Raw genomic sequence first — 15,640 nt, 5'->3', positions numbered from 1 at the left:
GCACCCCCCCGGAAACCCTTATTTCCCCTCTTCTTGCACCCCATCTCTTCGCTCGTCCTTGCACCACTCCCCGCACCCCATCCCCGACATTCAGTCCCTTCCCTATCCCCTGCTCCCCATCATTTCCCCTCCCAGCACCCCTTCTCCCACCTCATCCCACCCCTGCACTCCTTATTTGCCTGCCCTGCACCCCATCCCTTCCCTGCACCCCGTCACTTTGGTTCACAGCACCCTTTCCCCAACCCCATCCTTTCCCGGAGCACCTTATTTCCCTTCCCCTGCACACGATTCCCTCACCCATCCTTGCAGCCCTCCCCTGTACCCTTCCTGCCCACCCTCCTGCACCCCAACCCCACACCCTTCACCTCCATTCCATCCTTCCTTTCTACTCCTTGTCCCTTTCCCAGCCTGGGTCACTGGGTGCCAGGGTTGCACAGCTGGATGTGGGGCACCCTCTTGCAACTGGGATCACCCCATTACTGCCCCGAGCACAGCCAGAACCCAAATCCACAGAGTCCCATCCTGGCAATGCCAACGGGACCCAGGGATGGGGGACCTCAGAGGGGACATGGAGGTGACACATCCTGAGAGTGACGTATCCCAAAAACCACTTTTATTAGAGACCAGAACCTCAAATTCAGGGTCGTGGTGACACCAAGGTCACCATAAGCACTGGGGTCACAGTGTCCCTATCAGCATTGCAGTGCCAGTGAGGGAACACAGGGTGGGGGCCAGCCCTTGCCACCCCACTGTGGCTCCCTCCTGTGCCCCCACGCCGGGGTGGGGAAGCATGAGATGTCCCTGCCGCCCCTGGGCCAGCCAGGATGTGCCCCCGCCCCGGGGTGAGGACACGGCACTCACACTTGGGTGACAATCTCACCATTCTCGGGCATGTAGACCTGCACGGGCACGCCGGCTGCTGAGCGCCGCAGCACCTGCACCGGGGGACCCTGGGGGGACAAAGACCCTCTGGGTGTTGGCATCCTACCTTGTCTGAGGGGCACCACTGGGGGCACATCCTGGCACAACGGTTGGGCTGGAGGAGCTGTGGGGGCATGGCCACAGGTCCTCACTTGCCCAGCCTGTGTCCCAGCTGTGCCACAGGTGCATTTGTCCCAGTGAGACTGCCAGGTGGAAAGGGGGAGCTGGTCACTGAAATGTCTGCAGGGATCCTTCCCTGCTCAAGGGCACCCAATTGCTACCCCAGGGACCCACATGGATCCTGCCCTAGGGACCCCCCTGAAGTTCTGGTCTTTCCCATGGGACTCTCATGGGACACCAGTTTTGTCCCAGTAATCCCCTTAAGGTTCTGGTCTTTCCCATGGGACCCCACTTCTGCAACAGGAACACCCGTAGGGCCCTTGTCTTGCCCTTGGGATCTTCAAGAGAAAGCAGGGACCTACATGGAACCCCAGTCCTGCTCCAGAGACACCCTTAAGGTCCTGGCTTTATCCCAGGGACTCACATGGGACCCCAATCCTGCCCCAGGGGGTCTTGGTTCTGCCCCTGGGACCTACACAGAACTCCAAACCTATCCATGGGACCCTCAGCAGGTCCTCATCCTGCCCCGAAGGGCCTTAAAGACCTTATTTCTGTTCCCAAGAACAGAAGACCCTCGTCCTGGCTGTTGGACTTCCTCAAGAACCCAGTCCTGCCCCAGGGACCCCTCTGGGACCCAAATTCTTCCTTTGTGATTCCCTCAGGACCCTAATCTTCCCATGGGGACCCACTCAGGGTGCTGGTCCTGCCCCAGGAACTATCAGGGACCCTCCAGACCCAACCTATGGGACCTTGGACCTGCTCAGAGGACCCTCAGAAGGTCCCAATCCTGCCTCAAAGGATCTTAAAGGATCTTGATCCTCTCCTCAGGACCCTCCTGAGACCACGTTCCTGCCCCAGGCTCCTTTCTGGAATCCCAGTCCTGTCCCAAGAACCCTCACAGGACCCCATGGACTCCCTCAGGACTTCCCTCCTGCTCCAGAAATCTTCATGAGACCCCACCAGAGCTGCATGTCCCTACACTACCTCAGGGTAACAACTCATGTCACCTGCAGGACAGCACCCAGGGGGTCCCCCTTCTCCCACATGGCCACTCCCAGGCAGACCCCGTGTCATACCTGAACCAGTGACAGGATTCCATGAGCAATGGGCATGTCCCTGGTGGTCCCACCATGGGGTCTCTGGAAAGCCCCTTGCCGGTCAAGGGAGTGGGGCCGGGCACTCCTCAGCCGGGCACGTTGGTGCCATGACTTGAGCTCCTCGGTGACGGCAGCCTTGGAGACCCCCCGGGCCCCGGCGGGCGTGTAGTCTTTGAGCGAGGGGGTGCGCACGATGCGGCTACGGGAGGGCACCAGGCGCTGGTACCGCAGTGGGGCCAGATCCTGCTCATACAGGAAAGTCAGGGGGCCAGCAGGTGGCAGGAGCTGGAGGGCACCCCGTGGGTAGTAACCAGGCTCAGCAAGGGGCAGCGGAACTGCAAAGGACATGTCAGGGCTGCTACTGCCCAGGGAGGTGGCGTGGGAGATGCTGGAGAGGTCGGAGATGCTGTCATCGGAGCCAGAGCGGCACGCAGGGCCGGGGGTCAGAATGCAGGAGGTGGGCACAGTGACTGTGTAGTAGGTAGGGCGCCGGCGGGGTGCGGCGCTGCGGCCCCGTGGCTCAGCTGGCTGCCAGCATGGGTCCACCCTGCAGGCAAGACACTGCGGCTGCAGGAGGACCCTTCCCCTCACCCTAAAGCCAGGGCAAGCCCCATGGGTACAGCCAGCCACCCCGTGGGGAGACACCTAACTTCCTCCCATGGGATTAGTTCCACCTTTCCTGTGGGGCAGTCTCCAGCCTCCTCCCAAGGAATTAGTTCATCCTCCCCATGGGGCTGACCTCCATAGTCTCCATAGGCTTACTTCCATCCTCTCCATGGGATCATCTCCAACCTCCTCCCAATGGATTTCTGTCCATCCTCCCCACAGGGTTTTCTCCCACATCCCCATAGGATTATCCTCATTCTGTCTCTGGGATTATCTCAATCCTCCCCATAATATTGTCTCCATCCTCCTAATGACTGAGCTCCATCATCTCCATGGGGTTAGTTCCATCCCCTCCCCATGGGATTATGTCCGTCCTCCCCAAAAGATTTTCTCCATCCTCCCCATAGAGTTACGTCCACATTTCCCTTGGTGTTCTCTCTATTGTCTTCTCCATAGGATTATCTCCATCCTCCTCCCCATGGGTTTAGCTCCATTATCTCCATGAGGTTCTCTTCATCCTCTCTCATAGGATTACTCCCATCCTCCTTCCCATGGATTGAGCTCCATCCTCCACATGGGATTATCTCCATCCCCCTCTCCATGGGGTTATCTCCATCCTCCCTAGCAGAAACCCTTGTCTATCACCCCCAAACTCAGGACATACCTCAGAGATTGGGTCTGTCCCTGCCGTCCTGATGGCTCAGGGGTGCTGGGAGCACTGGAACCTGCCTGCTGGCACAGCACCAGGGTCCGAATGGGGATAAACCGGTAGGGAGGGTCGCCTGTCCTGGACACTGGGGGGCTTGCAGAGTCAGGGCTGCTGGGGGCCAAGGAGCTGGCAGGGGCAGCCATCAGGGACCCAAGACAGCATTGGGAGCTCTGGGTTTCCCCATCCTCAGGGTCAACGCTGGGATTTTTGGTCCTCTCGTAGGATCTGTCTAGGCTGGTCTCCTGACAGGGAATGTGGGGGGGCACCAGAAGCCCTGACTTCTCCTCCTCCTCCTTGGTGGGGTCCTTGGGAGATGGGGACCTCTGTGGAGTGGCAGGCCCTGGTGGCTGTGTGTCCTCTGCAGGAGACATGGAGGGTTGGGATGGAGGGGACACAAAGAGAGAGTTGGGATGGAGGGAACAGGTGGATGGTTGGTATGAAGGGGAGACATGGGGTTTGGGATGGAAAGAACACACAGGGGAAGAGCATGGAGGGGATACATGGCACCAGGACGGGATGGAGGTGACACAGGGAGAGTAGAGATAGAGGGGACACAGGAAGGGCTGGAATGGAGGGAACATGCCAGGGGTTCCCCCTGGTCCCCACAGCCCCCTCACCCTCCTCCAGCAGGCCAGTGTCAAACATGGAGCTCCCGTCGGAGGCACTGAGCTCTATGGAGCAGGGCCCTGTGAGAACAGAGCTGGGGCCGCCTCCGGATGCCAAAGCGCTCCCACGGCCCCGCCACCACCCAGCGCGTCCCCGCAGGCCTCCACTCCCCTCTCCCACGCCACCTGTCCCAACACGCTCCGGGACGGCAGCGGTACCGGCCAGGCCGGCTCTGCTGAGCCGTGTGCAGCTCCCAGCCTGCCTGGGATGGGCAGGCTGGGGGCACCAACAGGGAAGGAGACGCCACCACCATGGCCCTGTTCCTTGGAGGGGACAGGGATGGGGAGAATGGGGACCCCCTTGGATGGCCGCCACTGCGATGGGGACACGGCAGCTGGGCCACATCCTGCCCCCCTTTGGGTGCAGGTGCTGAGGATGGGTGACTGGGGATAGTTATGAGGTGCAAGCGGCAAGGGTGAATTATTAGGGTACTTTCAGAAGGGTGCAATCAACGGAGATGAAGTATTGGGGTGGATTCAGTGGGGTACTGCTGGGGATGGTTTATCAGGGGGCATGCACTATGAATGGACTTTTGGGGTGCATTCAGGGGGTACATATGCCAGGAATGGTTATTGGGGTGCATGCACTGGGGACTACTTTTTGGGGTGCACTCACAAGGGTACAACCACCAGAGATGAAGTATTGGGGTACCTTCAAAAGGGTGCATTGACAGTGAGAGTGTAGCAAGGTGCGTGTACCAGGGATGGCCTTCCAGGGGGCACCCAAGGGGTATATTCAGCAGGGATGGGAAATTGGGGTGCATTCACCAGGGGGTGTTAGGGGCATGCGTTCATTAGGGATGTAGAACCAGGTTGTATTCACAGGGGATGGAAAGCTGGAGCGCATCCAAGGTGTGTATTCATCAGGAATGGGAATTTGGGGTGCATCCAGGAAAGTACATTCACCAGGGAACTGGGGTGCAGCATTGTGGATGGCATATTGGGAAGGGACACACAGGGGAATGGCAGAGGAGCATGCATCCAGAGGAGTACATGCACTTGGGATGAAGGACTGGGTAGCATCCATTGGGTTGCATTCACAGGGAAGGGGTAATTTAGATGCGTTCCCCAGGGACACCCAACCAAGCAGCATCCCATTCTGCCTCCCTGCTCTCCAGCATCCCCCCCTGCCATGAGGCTCGGGGGGCTCACCCTTGGCGGTACTGATGTCCCGCTGCCCTGCCAGCAGCCGCCGCTGGCTCAGGACCTGCTCCAGATCCCGCAGCTTCTGCTCCTCCCGGAGTGCTGCCGTCTGCCGCCTCTTCCGCACCTGCCGGCCGATGTTCTCCTCGCGGCAGAGCCGGCGGGCGGCCTCGGCAATCTGCAGCTGCAGCGCCCGCTCCCGTTCCAGAGGGTCCTGGGGGAGGGGGACACGCTCAGAAACACGGCTCAACACCCCCGAGCTCCCCATCATGCTTAACATCCCAACGCCACCCATAGCACTTGGCATCTCAACCCCTCCCAGCATCTCATCTGGGACCCCAACACCCAGCATCACTCTTGGAACCCAACACCACCCATCATGCTCAGGACCCCACCACTACCCATAACATTTGGAACCCACCTCCTCCCATAATTCTGGCACCCTGATACACCTCGGACCCCCCTCACACCCATCACCTTGGCACCCCAACCCCACACATTATGTTTAGGACCCCAGGATAACCCCATTAACTCAACACCCCAATACCACCTCATGCTTGAAAGCACACCCCTGCCCCTCTCACCTACAGCACTTTGCACCCAACCACCATCCATGGGATGGGGATGGCAACATTTCCAGGTGACCCTCAGGTAGCTTCCACAGCAGAGGGGATGGGATGGGATGGGATGGGATGGGATGGGATGGGATGGGATGGGATGGGATGGGATGGGATGGGATGGGTCCCCACCACCTTTGCACCCCAGGGACTGCCTCACCACCCCACGCAGAACGGCGATCTCATCCAGCTTGAAGGCAGCCCCGATCCTGCGACGGACCTTGGGGGGCTTCTCGCCAGCTTTCAGGGGGTACTCGCAGGGCAGGGTCCCCGTCAGCTCCTGAGGATGGCACAGGGACACTGAGCAGAGCCATGGCAGTATATGAAGGTGGGTAGGGGGTCCTCATGCCCTGCTCACCGCCTCACGCAGGCACAGCTGTCGCAGCTCCTGGATGCAGCCATCAAGCTGGGCCTCCAGTGCCTGCTGCTGCCGCTGCCCCACCAGCACCCTCTCCTTCGGGGGGCACACCGGGCTGTCAGGGCCTGGAATAGATACATGGACATCTGGAGGGATAGGAGCACCCAGGTACCATCCTCCACTACTCCACAGCTGCCCTGCCTTAGTTTTCCCTCCACCGCAGGGGGGGAGGAAAAAGCAGCCACGACCCCCCAGCAGCACCCATGGGTACTTCAGCTGCCCCAAAGCAGCTGCGCCTCCCTTCCCCCACAGCAGCATCCGTGGGTGTACTGACTCCCGTGGAACACCTGTTTCCCCCACCCAGCAGCACCCATTGGTGTTCCAACCCCCCAGGGTATCCAGGAACTCCTCCCCTAGCAGCACCCCTGGGTCCTCCAATGCCCCAGGGTATGCATGAAATTCCCCCAGCAGCACCATGAGTGCTTCACCCCCCCCGGGACACGCGTGAAGTTCCTGCTGGGGGGTGGGAGGGGGGGCACAGGAGGAAGGTTTCAGTCTGACTCAGCCATCCCAAGCCAAACCCATCTGAGTCAAATCCTGTCCACAGCACCCCCCACTACACTTGGGATGCCTCCCGAAACGCAGGGGAAGCCTCCATTCCTCCACCCCTTCATTTCCCCAAAGCTCTCTCCAGGCAGCTCATGTGTCCCTAGTGTGTCCCCATGCACCGAAGTGCTCCGTTCTCTGCTTGGGAAGAAGGGACACGTCTATCAGAGCAGTCCTGGGCGACAGGGGCACCCCAAAACCTCCCTCAGCCCCAAACCCCCTTCTCACCCGAGTGCAGCACGATCCCGCTGTCCATGTCACTGGCCTCCCCCATGCCGCGCCGAGAGCCTGCGGGCAACAGTGGGGACACAGCTCGTCCCCACGCCCCCAACCGGGCTGCACCCATGGGTGCCTCCCACCTTGCACCCCTAAAATCCCTCATGTCACCCCCAGGTGTGCCGCGATGACGGTGGAAGGGAGGCGAGGCTGTGTTTGCTTTGCCTTCTTGTAGGTCCTACCATAAATAAAGGGTGCGGACTGCGCCAGACGGGGGGAGGGTGACACCCTCGAAGGGGTCAAAGGTGGTCGGGGTGCGATGGGGGGGAGGGCCGAGGGGCCCTTCGTTCCCGCCCCATTTGGTTTCGCTGGGCACCTCTCCCAGTTTTCTTTTCTTTTCCATCTGGGCTGGTGGCGGATCCGGGGGTGGGAGCGACCGCCGGCCTCGGAAAAGGGAGTCCCCAGCACCCCAAGTCTCCCAAACTCTTGGGGAGGGAGTGAAAGGAGGGCAGTGGGACGGGGGGGAGGGAGTTCACACCGCTTTTCCAGCGCCGTCGCTTGGCTATGCCTCAGTTTCCCCAGCCCGCTCCACGTCGCACTGGGCGGCCAGAGGCCGGACGGAGGCCCCGGGGGTCCCGGCGGGGTGGGAGAATCCCTTACCTGAGCCCGCCGCCGCTGCCGGCTCTGCTGCGCCCGGGCACGGACGGGTCTGGGCTTGAGCGGAGGGAGGAGCAGGGTGAGCAACATCTGCCCCAGTCCCCGCCCCGCCGGACGGCCCTGCAGCGTCTGCACCGCACGGCACTGCACGGAATGGAACGGCACTGCACGGCATGGCACATTTGTGGCATGGCATGGAATGGCATGGTACGGTATAGATGTGTCACAGCGTGGCCTGGCACATCACTGCAGGGGGTGATGCAGTTCGGTGTGGTGTGGCACCGCAGCCCAGCACAGCCTAGCACGGTGCTTGCTGAGGCTCCAGCCCTAGTGCCATGTAGGCATAGGCCAAGCACAAGAACCACTGTCCCCGTCCTGGCCCTGGCCAGGCACAGCAGGACAGTGCCAGGATAGTGCCACCATTGTCCCAGGATGATGCCAAGGCTCTCCCAGGCTGTGAGACGATGCTGCGGCCACTGTGGCCCCTCTGAGCTGGATTGGAATGAGTTGGGCACATCCTGCATTGCTACACCTGGCAGGGTGGGGAAGAATCCTCATGGCATGGGGCTAGACAGGATGGGCTGAGAAGGCAGGGAATAGGCAGGGTGATGCAGGGGGCAGGCAAGGAGTGCAGGCGGCAGTCTGGGGTGCAGATTCCCCAGAACAATGGCCTGTTCCCTGCCTTGGTGCCCAGGGTGGTGCTGTCAGCCTGGGGCTGTTGGTGTGAGACCTATTCAAATCAGTGTCTCTTCCTCCCTCCTGGTGCCTCCCAGCTGCAGGTGGAAAGGGCAGGGGTGAAACACGTTTAACTGTGGAAATGGAAAAAAACACCAGGAGAAGACAGAGAAGAAAGGAGAGGGAGACTGAATGAGTAAGGAAGGCTCTGTGCCACCAGGGGATGGCTGAAGGCCTTGGATGGACACCAACTGCAGTTGGGCTTGTGGCAGCACTGGTAAAATGAGCCACTGGCCACCATGACCACCCTCCATCCCCATCATGCACCATTAGCCCAAGGCAATGCCACCCCATCCCTGTCTCTGTCCCATTTCCATCAAGAAAACCAGATAAAAGACTTTATTTGGTTGTTTTCTGGTTCATGGAGTCAGGGCAGGTGCAGGTCAGGGGGAGAGTGTTGCCTGCATCCCCCATATCACCCCTGGCACTGCCCTGGTGTTACCACCTCCTTCCAACCCTGGCATCTTGGTTGTCACCAGCATGGGGACACCAAGGCTCCAGGACTCGCCCTCAACCACAAGCTCACTCAGAATGGCAGTGCCAGGTGCTGTTCCCAGTGCCAGGATGTGCTGGGGATGGGGGCTGCCCAATGTGTGCCAGGGGGCTCAGGAAGCTTTGCTGGGCTGGCTTTGGCTTACATGTGTCAGGCACCTGCCTCTGCCAGCTTCATCTTCTGCAGTCTGTCCCACACCTGCAGGAACCTGGGACAAGGGTCTGGCCCTGGCCCAGCCACCTCCTGCTCGTGCTGCAGGAGGGGCAGCCATGGGGTCTGGTTGGGATTCCCCCAGCCCTCCCCATGACCCTATTTTCTCCTGACACAGGTGTTCCCTCAGCTGTCACCATGACCTGGTCACTGCTGGCCACCCCTTGACCCGTGTCCACCCCGTCCAGCTTCCTTCAGCCACTCCTCAATTTCCCTGGACATTCCTCAGCTAAACTGCCCCAACAGCCTGATCAGCACTTGTCTGTCCCCAGGGAAGGACATGGATACGTAGCTGGATGGACATGTGGAGGGTGGATGGATGGATGGATGGATGGATGGATGGATGGATGGATGGATGGATGGATGGATGATGGATGGATGGATGGATGGATGGATGGATGGATGGATGGATGGATGGATGGATGGATGATGGATGATGGATGTATGGATGAATGGATGGATGGATGATGGATGGATGGATGGATGGATGGATGGATGGATGGATGGATGGATGGATGGATGGATGATGGATGGATGATGGATGGATGGATGGATGGATGATGGATGGATGGATGGATGGATGGATGGATGGATGGATGGATGGATGGATGGATGGATGGATGGATGGATGGATGGACAGATGGATGGATGGATGGATACATGTATGGAGGTTGGATGGGGGGATGGATTCATGGGTACATGGTTGGATGGGGGGAAGGATTCATGGTCGTATGTATGGATACATGGGCAGATGAATGGATGGAAGATGGTGAGGTGAAGGCAGGAGAACTGGCCTGGATACAGAGATGGAGGCTGGGAGAGACAGACAAGGACAAAGGGGCATCACAGACCTCCTCAAGTCTGTGGTGGCACTTCTTCAGCTGCTGCTCCAGGTCAGGTGGGTGTCCCTGCAGCTCCTCCTGCAGCTGCCTCAGCCGCCAGCTCTCCAGCACCTTCAGGAGCTCAGCCCTGTGCCAGGGCAGGATCCCCCTGTAGTGATGGACAGGCTTCAACCAGCCACCACACCCAGACGCTCAGCTGGAGACAGGCCCATTCCCATGCCCACTTGCTATGGCTGAAGAGTAGCTCCTAGTGCAGGTCCTGGGGGCTACAGGATTCCCGTATCAGGTTTGGCACCTTCTTAGGCTGAATAATGCTCCTGTGGCCATCAGGGGCCAGGTCCAGGGAGAGAACATCACTCCTGTCACCTTATTGAGAGGTAGGGGATCAGCAGGGGATGGGAGCACCAGGGGATGAGTCACCAGAAGCATGGAGTTACCAGTGGGAAAGGGTCATTGAGGATGGGGTCACCACAAGGGATGGCACAACCTGGGACAGAGTCACCAGGGGATGGGGAGGAGCCACATGCCAGTACAGGGTAAGATCCTGGACACCAGCCCCTGTGTCCCCAAGCCCCTATGTCCCCCAGCCCCTGTGGTCTTGTGGTGGCACAGCTCAGAGTCCTCACATGCTGCTCCCAGCACCCTTAGTGTCCCTGTTTGTAAGTGTCCCTGTCCCAGGCCACCCCGTGGTCTCAGGCCACCCCATATCTTCCCATCACTTCTTAGTGTCCTCATTATCCCTGAAGTACCCACCACCCATCAGGTGCCCATCACCTCTCAGGTCCCCATTGTCTCCCGGGGTCCTCATTGTCCCTGGAGTCCCCATCACCCCTGGGGGGTTCACTATCCCTCAAGGTCCTCATTACTTCTTGGGGTCTCTCTCACGTTCAGGGTGCCTACTGTCCCTGGGGTCTCCCTCACTCCAACATCCCCATCACTCCTGGTGTCCTGTTGTCTCTGTGTCCCCTTCATCCCCAGTGGGGTTACCAACACCACTGGGGTCCCCATCAGTCCAGGTGTCACCACTGTGTGTCCTTATAACCTTCAAGTCCTCACTGTCCCTGGGATCCCCATCACCCCTGGGGTGTTAATCATCCCTCAGGGTCCTCATTACTCCTTGAAGTCTCCATTGCCTTCAGCATCCCCATTGCCCCTGTGTCCCCTGTTGATCCTGAGGACCCCAGGTTCCCATCACCCTTGGGATTCCACCACTCCCTAGTAGTCTCCATAACATCCAGGTCCCCATTGCCCCTGTGTCTCCATCACCCCTGGCATCCCCACTGTCCTTGAGGTACCCATCATGCCCCATCCCTGTTCCCCTGGGTCCCACAGCCCCATGCCCTAGTGCCAGCAGCCACCCAGCACTGTGCTGCTCCTTGAGGCTTTGTTGTCACCCTGGCCAAGGTGTCACTAGTGGAGACCAAATAAATTGACCCCCTGATGTCCCTCCTGCTGGGAGCTGTGGCTGGCCATGGTGGCTGGGTGCAAGGGAGCAGCAGAAGAATGGATGTTCTCCACGTTAGCTCTGGAACCCAAGGAGGGCAAGGGGTCCTCAGGCTGAACTCCAGGACAGGCACTGGAGTCTGCTGGGAGCACTGGGAGCACCAGACTCACTTGGGGAACACTGGGTTGGCTGAGGGCACTGGGAGCACTGGGAGCACTGGGAGCACGGGGTTTGCTGGGAGCATTGGGACTGATGGGGGCCCTGGGAACACTGGGAGCACTCAGGATTGCTGGGGGCACCAGGACCACTGTGGGGACATTGGGGCCACTGGAGGCACTGGGAACACGAGGGGTACTGGGATCACTGGGAAGGCTGGGACATCTTGGGGCGCTGGGGTCCGCTGGGGGCACTGGAAACACAGGGACCACTGGTGGGCACTGAGAACCCTGGGGGCCCTGGGGGTGCTGTGAGCACTGGGAGCACTGATGCTGGGTGCACTGGGACCCCTGGATTGTGTGGGTTACTGTGGGAGCTGAGGGTTAGACGAGAAACTGGGCTGGGGACTGGATGCACTGGGTATTATGGGAGATACAGGGAGTTACTGGGGGTCAATTGGGAGACTTATGGGGGATACTGGGATGGGGATTGGGTGGCACATGATGTTACTGGGGAGGCACTGGGGTTTATTGGGGGACCTGGGGTTACTGGGGAGGACTGGCAAGTACTGGAAGAGCTGGGATGGGGACTGGGTGCTTGGAGAGGGGGTCTTAGGGTTAGACTGGGAGTTACAGGGGAGCCTGGGGGTCAGATCATACTGGGGTTACTGGGATGACTGGAACTCACTGAGGGCTGGAATGGAGACTAGTTACACGTGGGTGGTACTGGGATACTGGGAGGACTGAGGGTTACTGGGCGTGCTGGTGGGTTACTGCCATGGGGACTGGTTGCACTGGGGAGGTACTGGGAGGAGTGGGGTTTACCAGAGTCTGGGATGAGCACTGGGGGCTGCAGGGTTATGGGGAGATTGCGAGTTGCTGGGAAATCCAGGGGTCACTGGGGTGTGGTTGCACTGGGGAGGTACTGGGAGGACCGGCGATTACCGGGAGTACTGGTGGGTTACTGGGAGGACTGGAATGGGGACTGGGTGCACTGCGGGATACTGAGGGGTCACTGGGGACGGGATGGGGGCTATTCACACGCGGCTGGGCGCACCTGCAGCTCCTGCAGCGCTCGGGTCACTGGGCCTGCTGGGCCGGACTGGGTCTGCACACGCACCTCCCCGATAGGCGCTCCATTGAGGCTGCCTGCTCCTCAGGATGCGCGTCGCGCGGGTCGGCGCTCGGCTGGCCGTGCCTGTCGCCCGCTTCCGCTGTCGCGTCAGCGCCGCGGGGGCCGGGGTGGTCCGGGGGCGCCATGACCAACGGTGGGAACGGGGGGCCAAGGGCTACCGAGGGGGGCCTGGGGAGAACCGGGGCCGGCGTTACCAATGCTGGGAACAGGGGAACGAGGGGTTGTGGGCGGAGGGTCCACCATGGCAGGTGGTGGGAACTGGGGAATGGAGGGGCCGGGGCGTCCGGGCGGGTTCGGGGCCTCAAGGACCATGGAGGGAGGGGGGTACGGGGGGCTTGGGGGGTTCCGAAGGCGGGGGGCCTGATGGGGCACAATGGGGAGAGCACTTAGGTACCGGCAGGCGGCGGGGCAGAAAGGGCTGATGTGGGGGAGGTACTGAGAGGAAGTTTTGGGAGGCGGCTGGGAGACTGTGACCCTTCGGGGGCAGGGTACTGGCAGTTCTGAGTGCCGTCGGTGGAGATACGGGCAGGTGTGAGTCCCTTTCGGAGAGATCCCGAGAAGTCTGCATCCCCTCATAGGGGCAGAGGTGTGACGTTGTTCACACGGAGTGTGGGGGTCTCCTTGGAGGGGGCTTGGGCAGGGGCGCGGAGTTCCCCCTGACCCCTCCCCGACCGACCTCCCCACAGTTTATTCCTTGGACGGGCTCCTGGTGTTCGGGCTGCTCCTGGTTTGCACTTGTGCGTACCTGCGGAAGGTGCCCCGACTGCGCACCTGGCTCCTGTCTGAGCGCAGGGGCATCTGGGGAGTCTGCCACAAGGGTGAGGGGCACTTGGGACTCTGGGGTATGGCGCGGCAGTGCTGGGAACACTGGGATGGGGCACTTGGAAGACTGGGGTACAGGATGGGGATGCTGGGATCATTGGGGTGGGGGCACTTGGAACACTGGGGTGCATGATGGGGATGCTGGGATCACTGGGATCGGGTCTAGGACAGGAGCATTGGGTCCAGGTTGGGGACACAGAGATGTGGGATGGGGGTTTTGGGGTCTGGGATAGGAACACAGGGATTGGGAATGGGAACAGTGGGGTTTGGGATGGGAACGTGGGGTCTGGGATGGGCTCACAGGGATTCAGGATACATCTGGGATGGGGACGTGGGGCCTCACCCCATCCTTGTCCCACCCACAGCTGCTGTGATTGGGACCCGCCTGCACGTGGCTGTGTCCATGTCCTGTCTTCTCATGGCCTTCTACGTCCTTGTGGGAAAGTGACCACATGGGGACCTGCTGGCAACCTGAGAGAGACCTGGGGTCGACTGGAGATCCTGTGACTGAATCCGACGATCCCTGTATGGACCAGAGAGCCCAGTACTGACCCCAGTGTCCCACTACCAACCAGAGACCCCATTGCTGACCCTGGAGACCCTGGTACTGGTCCTGGAGACCCTGGTACTGACCCTGAACCACCCCTGGTCCTGCCCTTGGCAGCAACCTGGATCCTGCGTGTGGCAACCCAGGGACCATCATGGCCCATCACCCTCCTTGAGCCCACCAAGGGCAACTGTGAGGGCCAACTGGGCACCTTTTTCCACCTTTAGACTGTTGGAAAGAGATTTCCTGTGAATTCTGTAGAGAAGTGGGTGAAGGGACCCCCAGGACTGGGGACCCGGCTCTGCCCTGTGAGCCCCTTCTCTTGATGCTGAGCAGGGTCCTAGTGAGACCATGGCAGGCTCTGGGGGCCAGGCAGGGTCCCCCCTGATCCGCTTCCTATGCCCCTGCATCGGGGGGGCCCTCAGGCGGGTGTCCTGCAGTGGGGGGTTGGTGACACCCCCGGGTTGTAAATATTGGACCACCACATGCAAATAAAGTGGGGGTTCCTCTGTGGCAGCGCTGGCCTGGGGGTCCTGTGGGGCTGGGGGGGCTCCTGTGGGGTTGGTGCCCTGCTTGGGGTCCTGTGGTGTGCTTTGAGGGTCCCACTGGGTGTGTGTGAGAAGGTCCTTGGAGGCTGCCTCCCACGGGGTGGGGGGCTCCTGTAGTTATGGGTCCTGGGGTGAGGAGGATTTGTGCAAATAAAGTGGTGGGGGGTGGGGCTGTGGGGTGGGGAACTGCTGACTGGAGCCTCCTGGCCCGCCCGGTTCGTCCAGGTCTCTGGGGCCGGGAGCGATACAGCCCCTCAGCGAGGGGCACGGAGGGCTGTGCCCTGCCCGCCGTGAGTGCGCCCGGCCCCGCCTGCCGCTCGTCGCTGCGCCGGCCGTGTGCCCCAGAGACGGGGTCGGTGCTCGGCGGTGCTTGGCGGTCCTCCGATCGGCTGGGGGCGCGCCAGAGCTCTGCGCCACCTTCCCGGCGTGCTCCGCGCGGCTACGGTAGATAAAGGGCCGGACCGGAAGTGGCTGTGGCTGTGCGCGCGAGCGTGTGTGCTGTGCGCCTGTGTGTGTGTGTGTGTGTGTGTGTGTGTGTGTGTGTGTGTGTGTGTGTGTGTGTGTGTGTGTGTGTGTGTGTGTGTGTGTGTGTGTGTGTGTGTGTGTGTGTGTGTGTGTGTGTGTGTGTGTGTCTGTGTGTGTGTGTGTGTGTCTGTGTGTCTCTGTGTGTGTGTGTGTCTGTGTCTGTGAGAGAGAGAGAGAGAGAGTTTGTCCGTGTGTGTGTGAGGCGCCAGCCACCCTCCCTCCCTACACGTTGATCTTATTCGATCGGCCGGGCCCCGCCGGGCCGAGGTGAGAAGAAAGCGCCGCGAAGCCCTCGGGCGCTGTGCGGCTGGGCCGGGCGGGATGAGTCGATCAGATAGGCGAGGCCACGGCCGCTGAGCGCCCTGCGATTCTGACCCGAGCCCACGTCTGCAGCCCCGGGGCCGACCCCGAGCCGCTCCCGACAGCGGCGGAAGACGAACCGCCGCAGCCTCATCCCGGCCCAGCCAGC

General features: G+C 60.8%; 2 protein-coding genes and 1 non-coding gene across 4 annotated transcripts; 2 read left to right on the top strand and 1 right to left on the bottom strand.

The window, feature by feature from the left end:
* Positions 1-606: 606 nt before the first annotated feature.
* Positions 607-7,746, bottom strand: INAVA (innate immunity activator). Of its 2 annotated transcripts, XM_030965786.1 has the most exons (9): positions 7,719-7,746; positions 7,071-7,130; positions 6,237-6,361; positions 6,039-6,158; positions 5,271-5,475; positions 4,071-4,124; positions 3,409-3,811; positions 2,118-2,685; positions 607-950 (listed from the first exon to the last, which is right to left on the bottom strand). In XM_030965786.1, the coding sequence occupies exons 2-9, from the start codon at positions 7,114-7,116 to the stop codon at positions 858-860; spliced, it is 1,614 nt and encodes a 537-aa protein (XP_030821646.1). In that variant the 5' UTR covers positions 7,117-7,130; positions 7,719-7,746; the 3' UTR covers positions 607-857. The 2 variants fall into 2 exon arrangements, with proteins under 2 accessions (XP_030821646.1, XP_030821645.1); XM_030965785.1 differs by lacking the exons at positions 4,071-4,124; positions 7,719-7,746 and having other exon boundaries at positions 7,071-7,188.
* A 5,030-nt stretch (positions 7,747-12,776) lies between these two features.
* TMEM167B (transmembrane protein 167B) lies at positions 12,777-14,609 on the top strand. The gene is made up of 3 exons (XM_030965796.1): positions 12,777-12,862; positions 13,416-13,547; positions 13,917-14,609. Exons 1-3 carry the CDS (start codon positions 12,853-12,855, stop codon positions 13,997-13,999), a joined length of 225 nt encoding a protein of 74 aa, XP_030821656.1. The 5' UTR covers positions 12,777-12,852; the 3' UTR covers positions 14,000-14,609.
* Positions 14,610-15,258: 649 nt separating this feature from the next.
* Positions 15,259-15,550, top strand: LOC115913767. Its single transcript, XR_004061410.1, has one exon.
* Positions 15,551-15,640: the final 90 nt, after the last annotated feature.

This window comes from Camarhynchus parvulus, chromosome 26, assembly GCF_901933205.1.
Source record: "Camarhynchus parvulus chromosome 26, STF_HiC, whole genome shotgun sequence".
NCBI lineage: Eukaryota > Metazoa > Chordata > Aves > Passeriformes > Thraupidae > Camarhynchus > Camarhynchus parvulus.
This window is presented reverse-complemented; position numbering and strand designations above follow the sequence as displayed.

Excerpts from the sequence above, each read along its gene's own strand:
- INAVA (XM_030965785.1), bottom strand. The coding sequence starts at position 7,188 with ATGGGTGCAGCCCGGTTGGGGGCGTGGGGACGAGCTGTGTCCCCACTG. Across the intron at positions 6,362-7,070 it reads CGGGATCGTGCTGCACTCGG|GCCCTGACAGCCCGGTGTGC; the intron begins GTGAGAAGGGGG and ends TATCTATTCCAG. Across the intron at positions 951-2,117 it reads GAATCCTGTCACTGGTTCAG|GGTCCCCCGGTGCAGGTGCT; the intron begins GTATGACACGGG and ends TTGTCCCCCCAG.
- TMEM167B (XM_030965796.1), top strand. Across the intron at positions 13,548-13,916 it reads CTGGGGAGTCTGCCACAAGG|CTGCTGTGATTGGGACCCGC; the intron begins GTGAGGGGCACT and ends TCCCACCCACAG.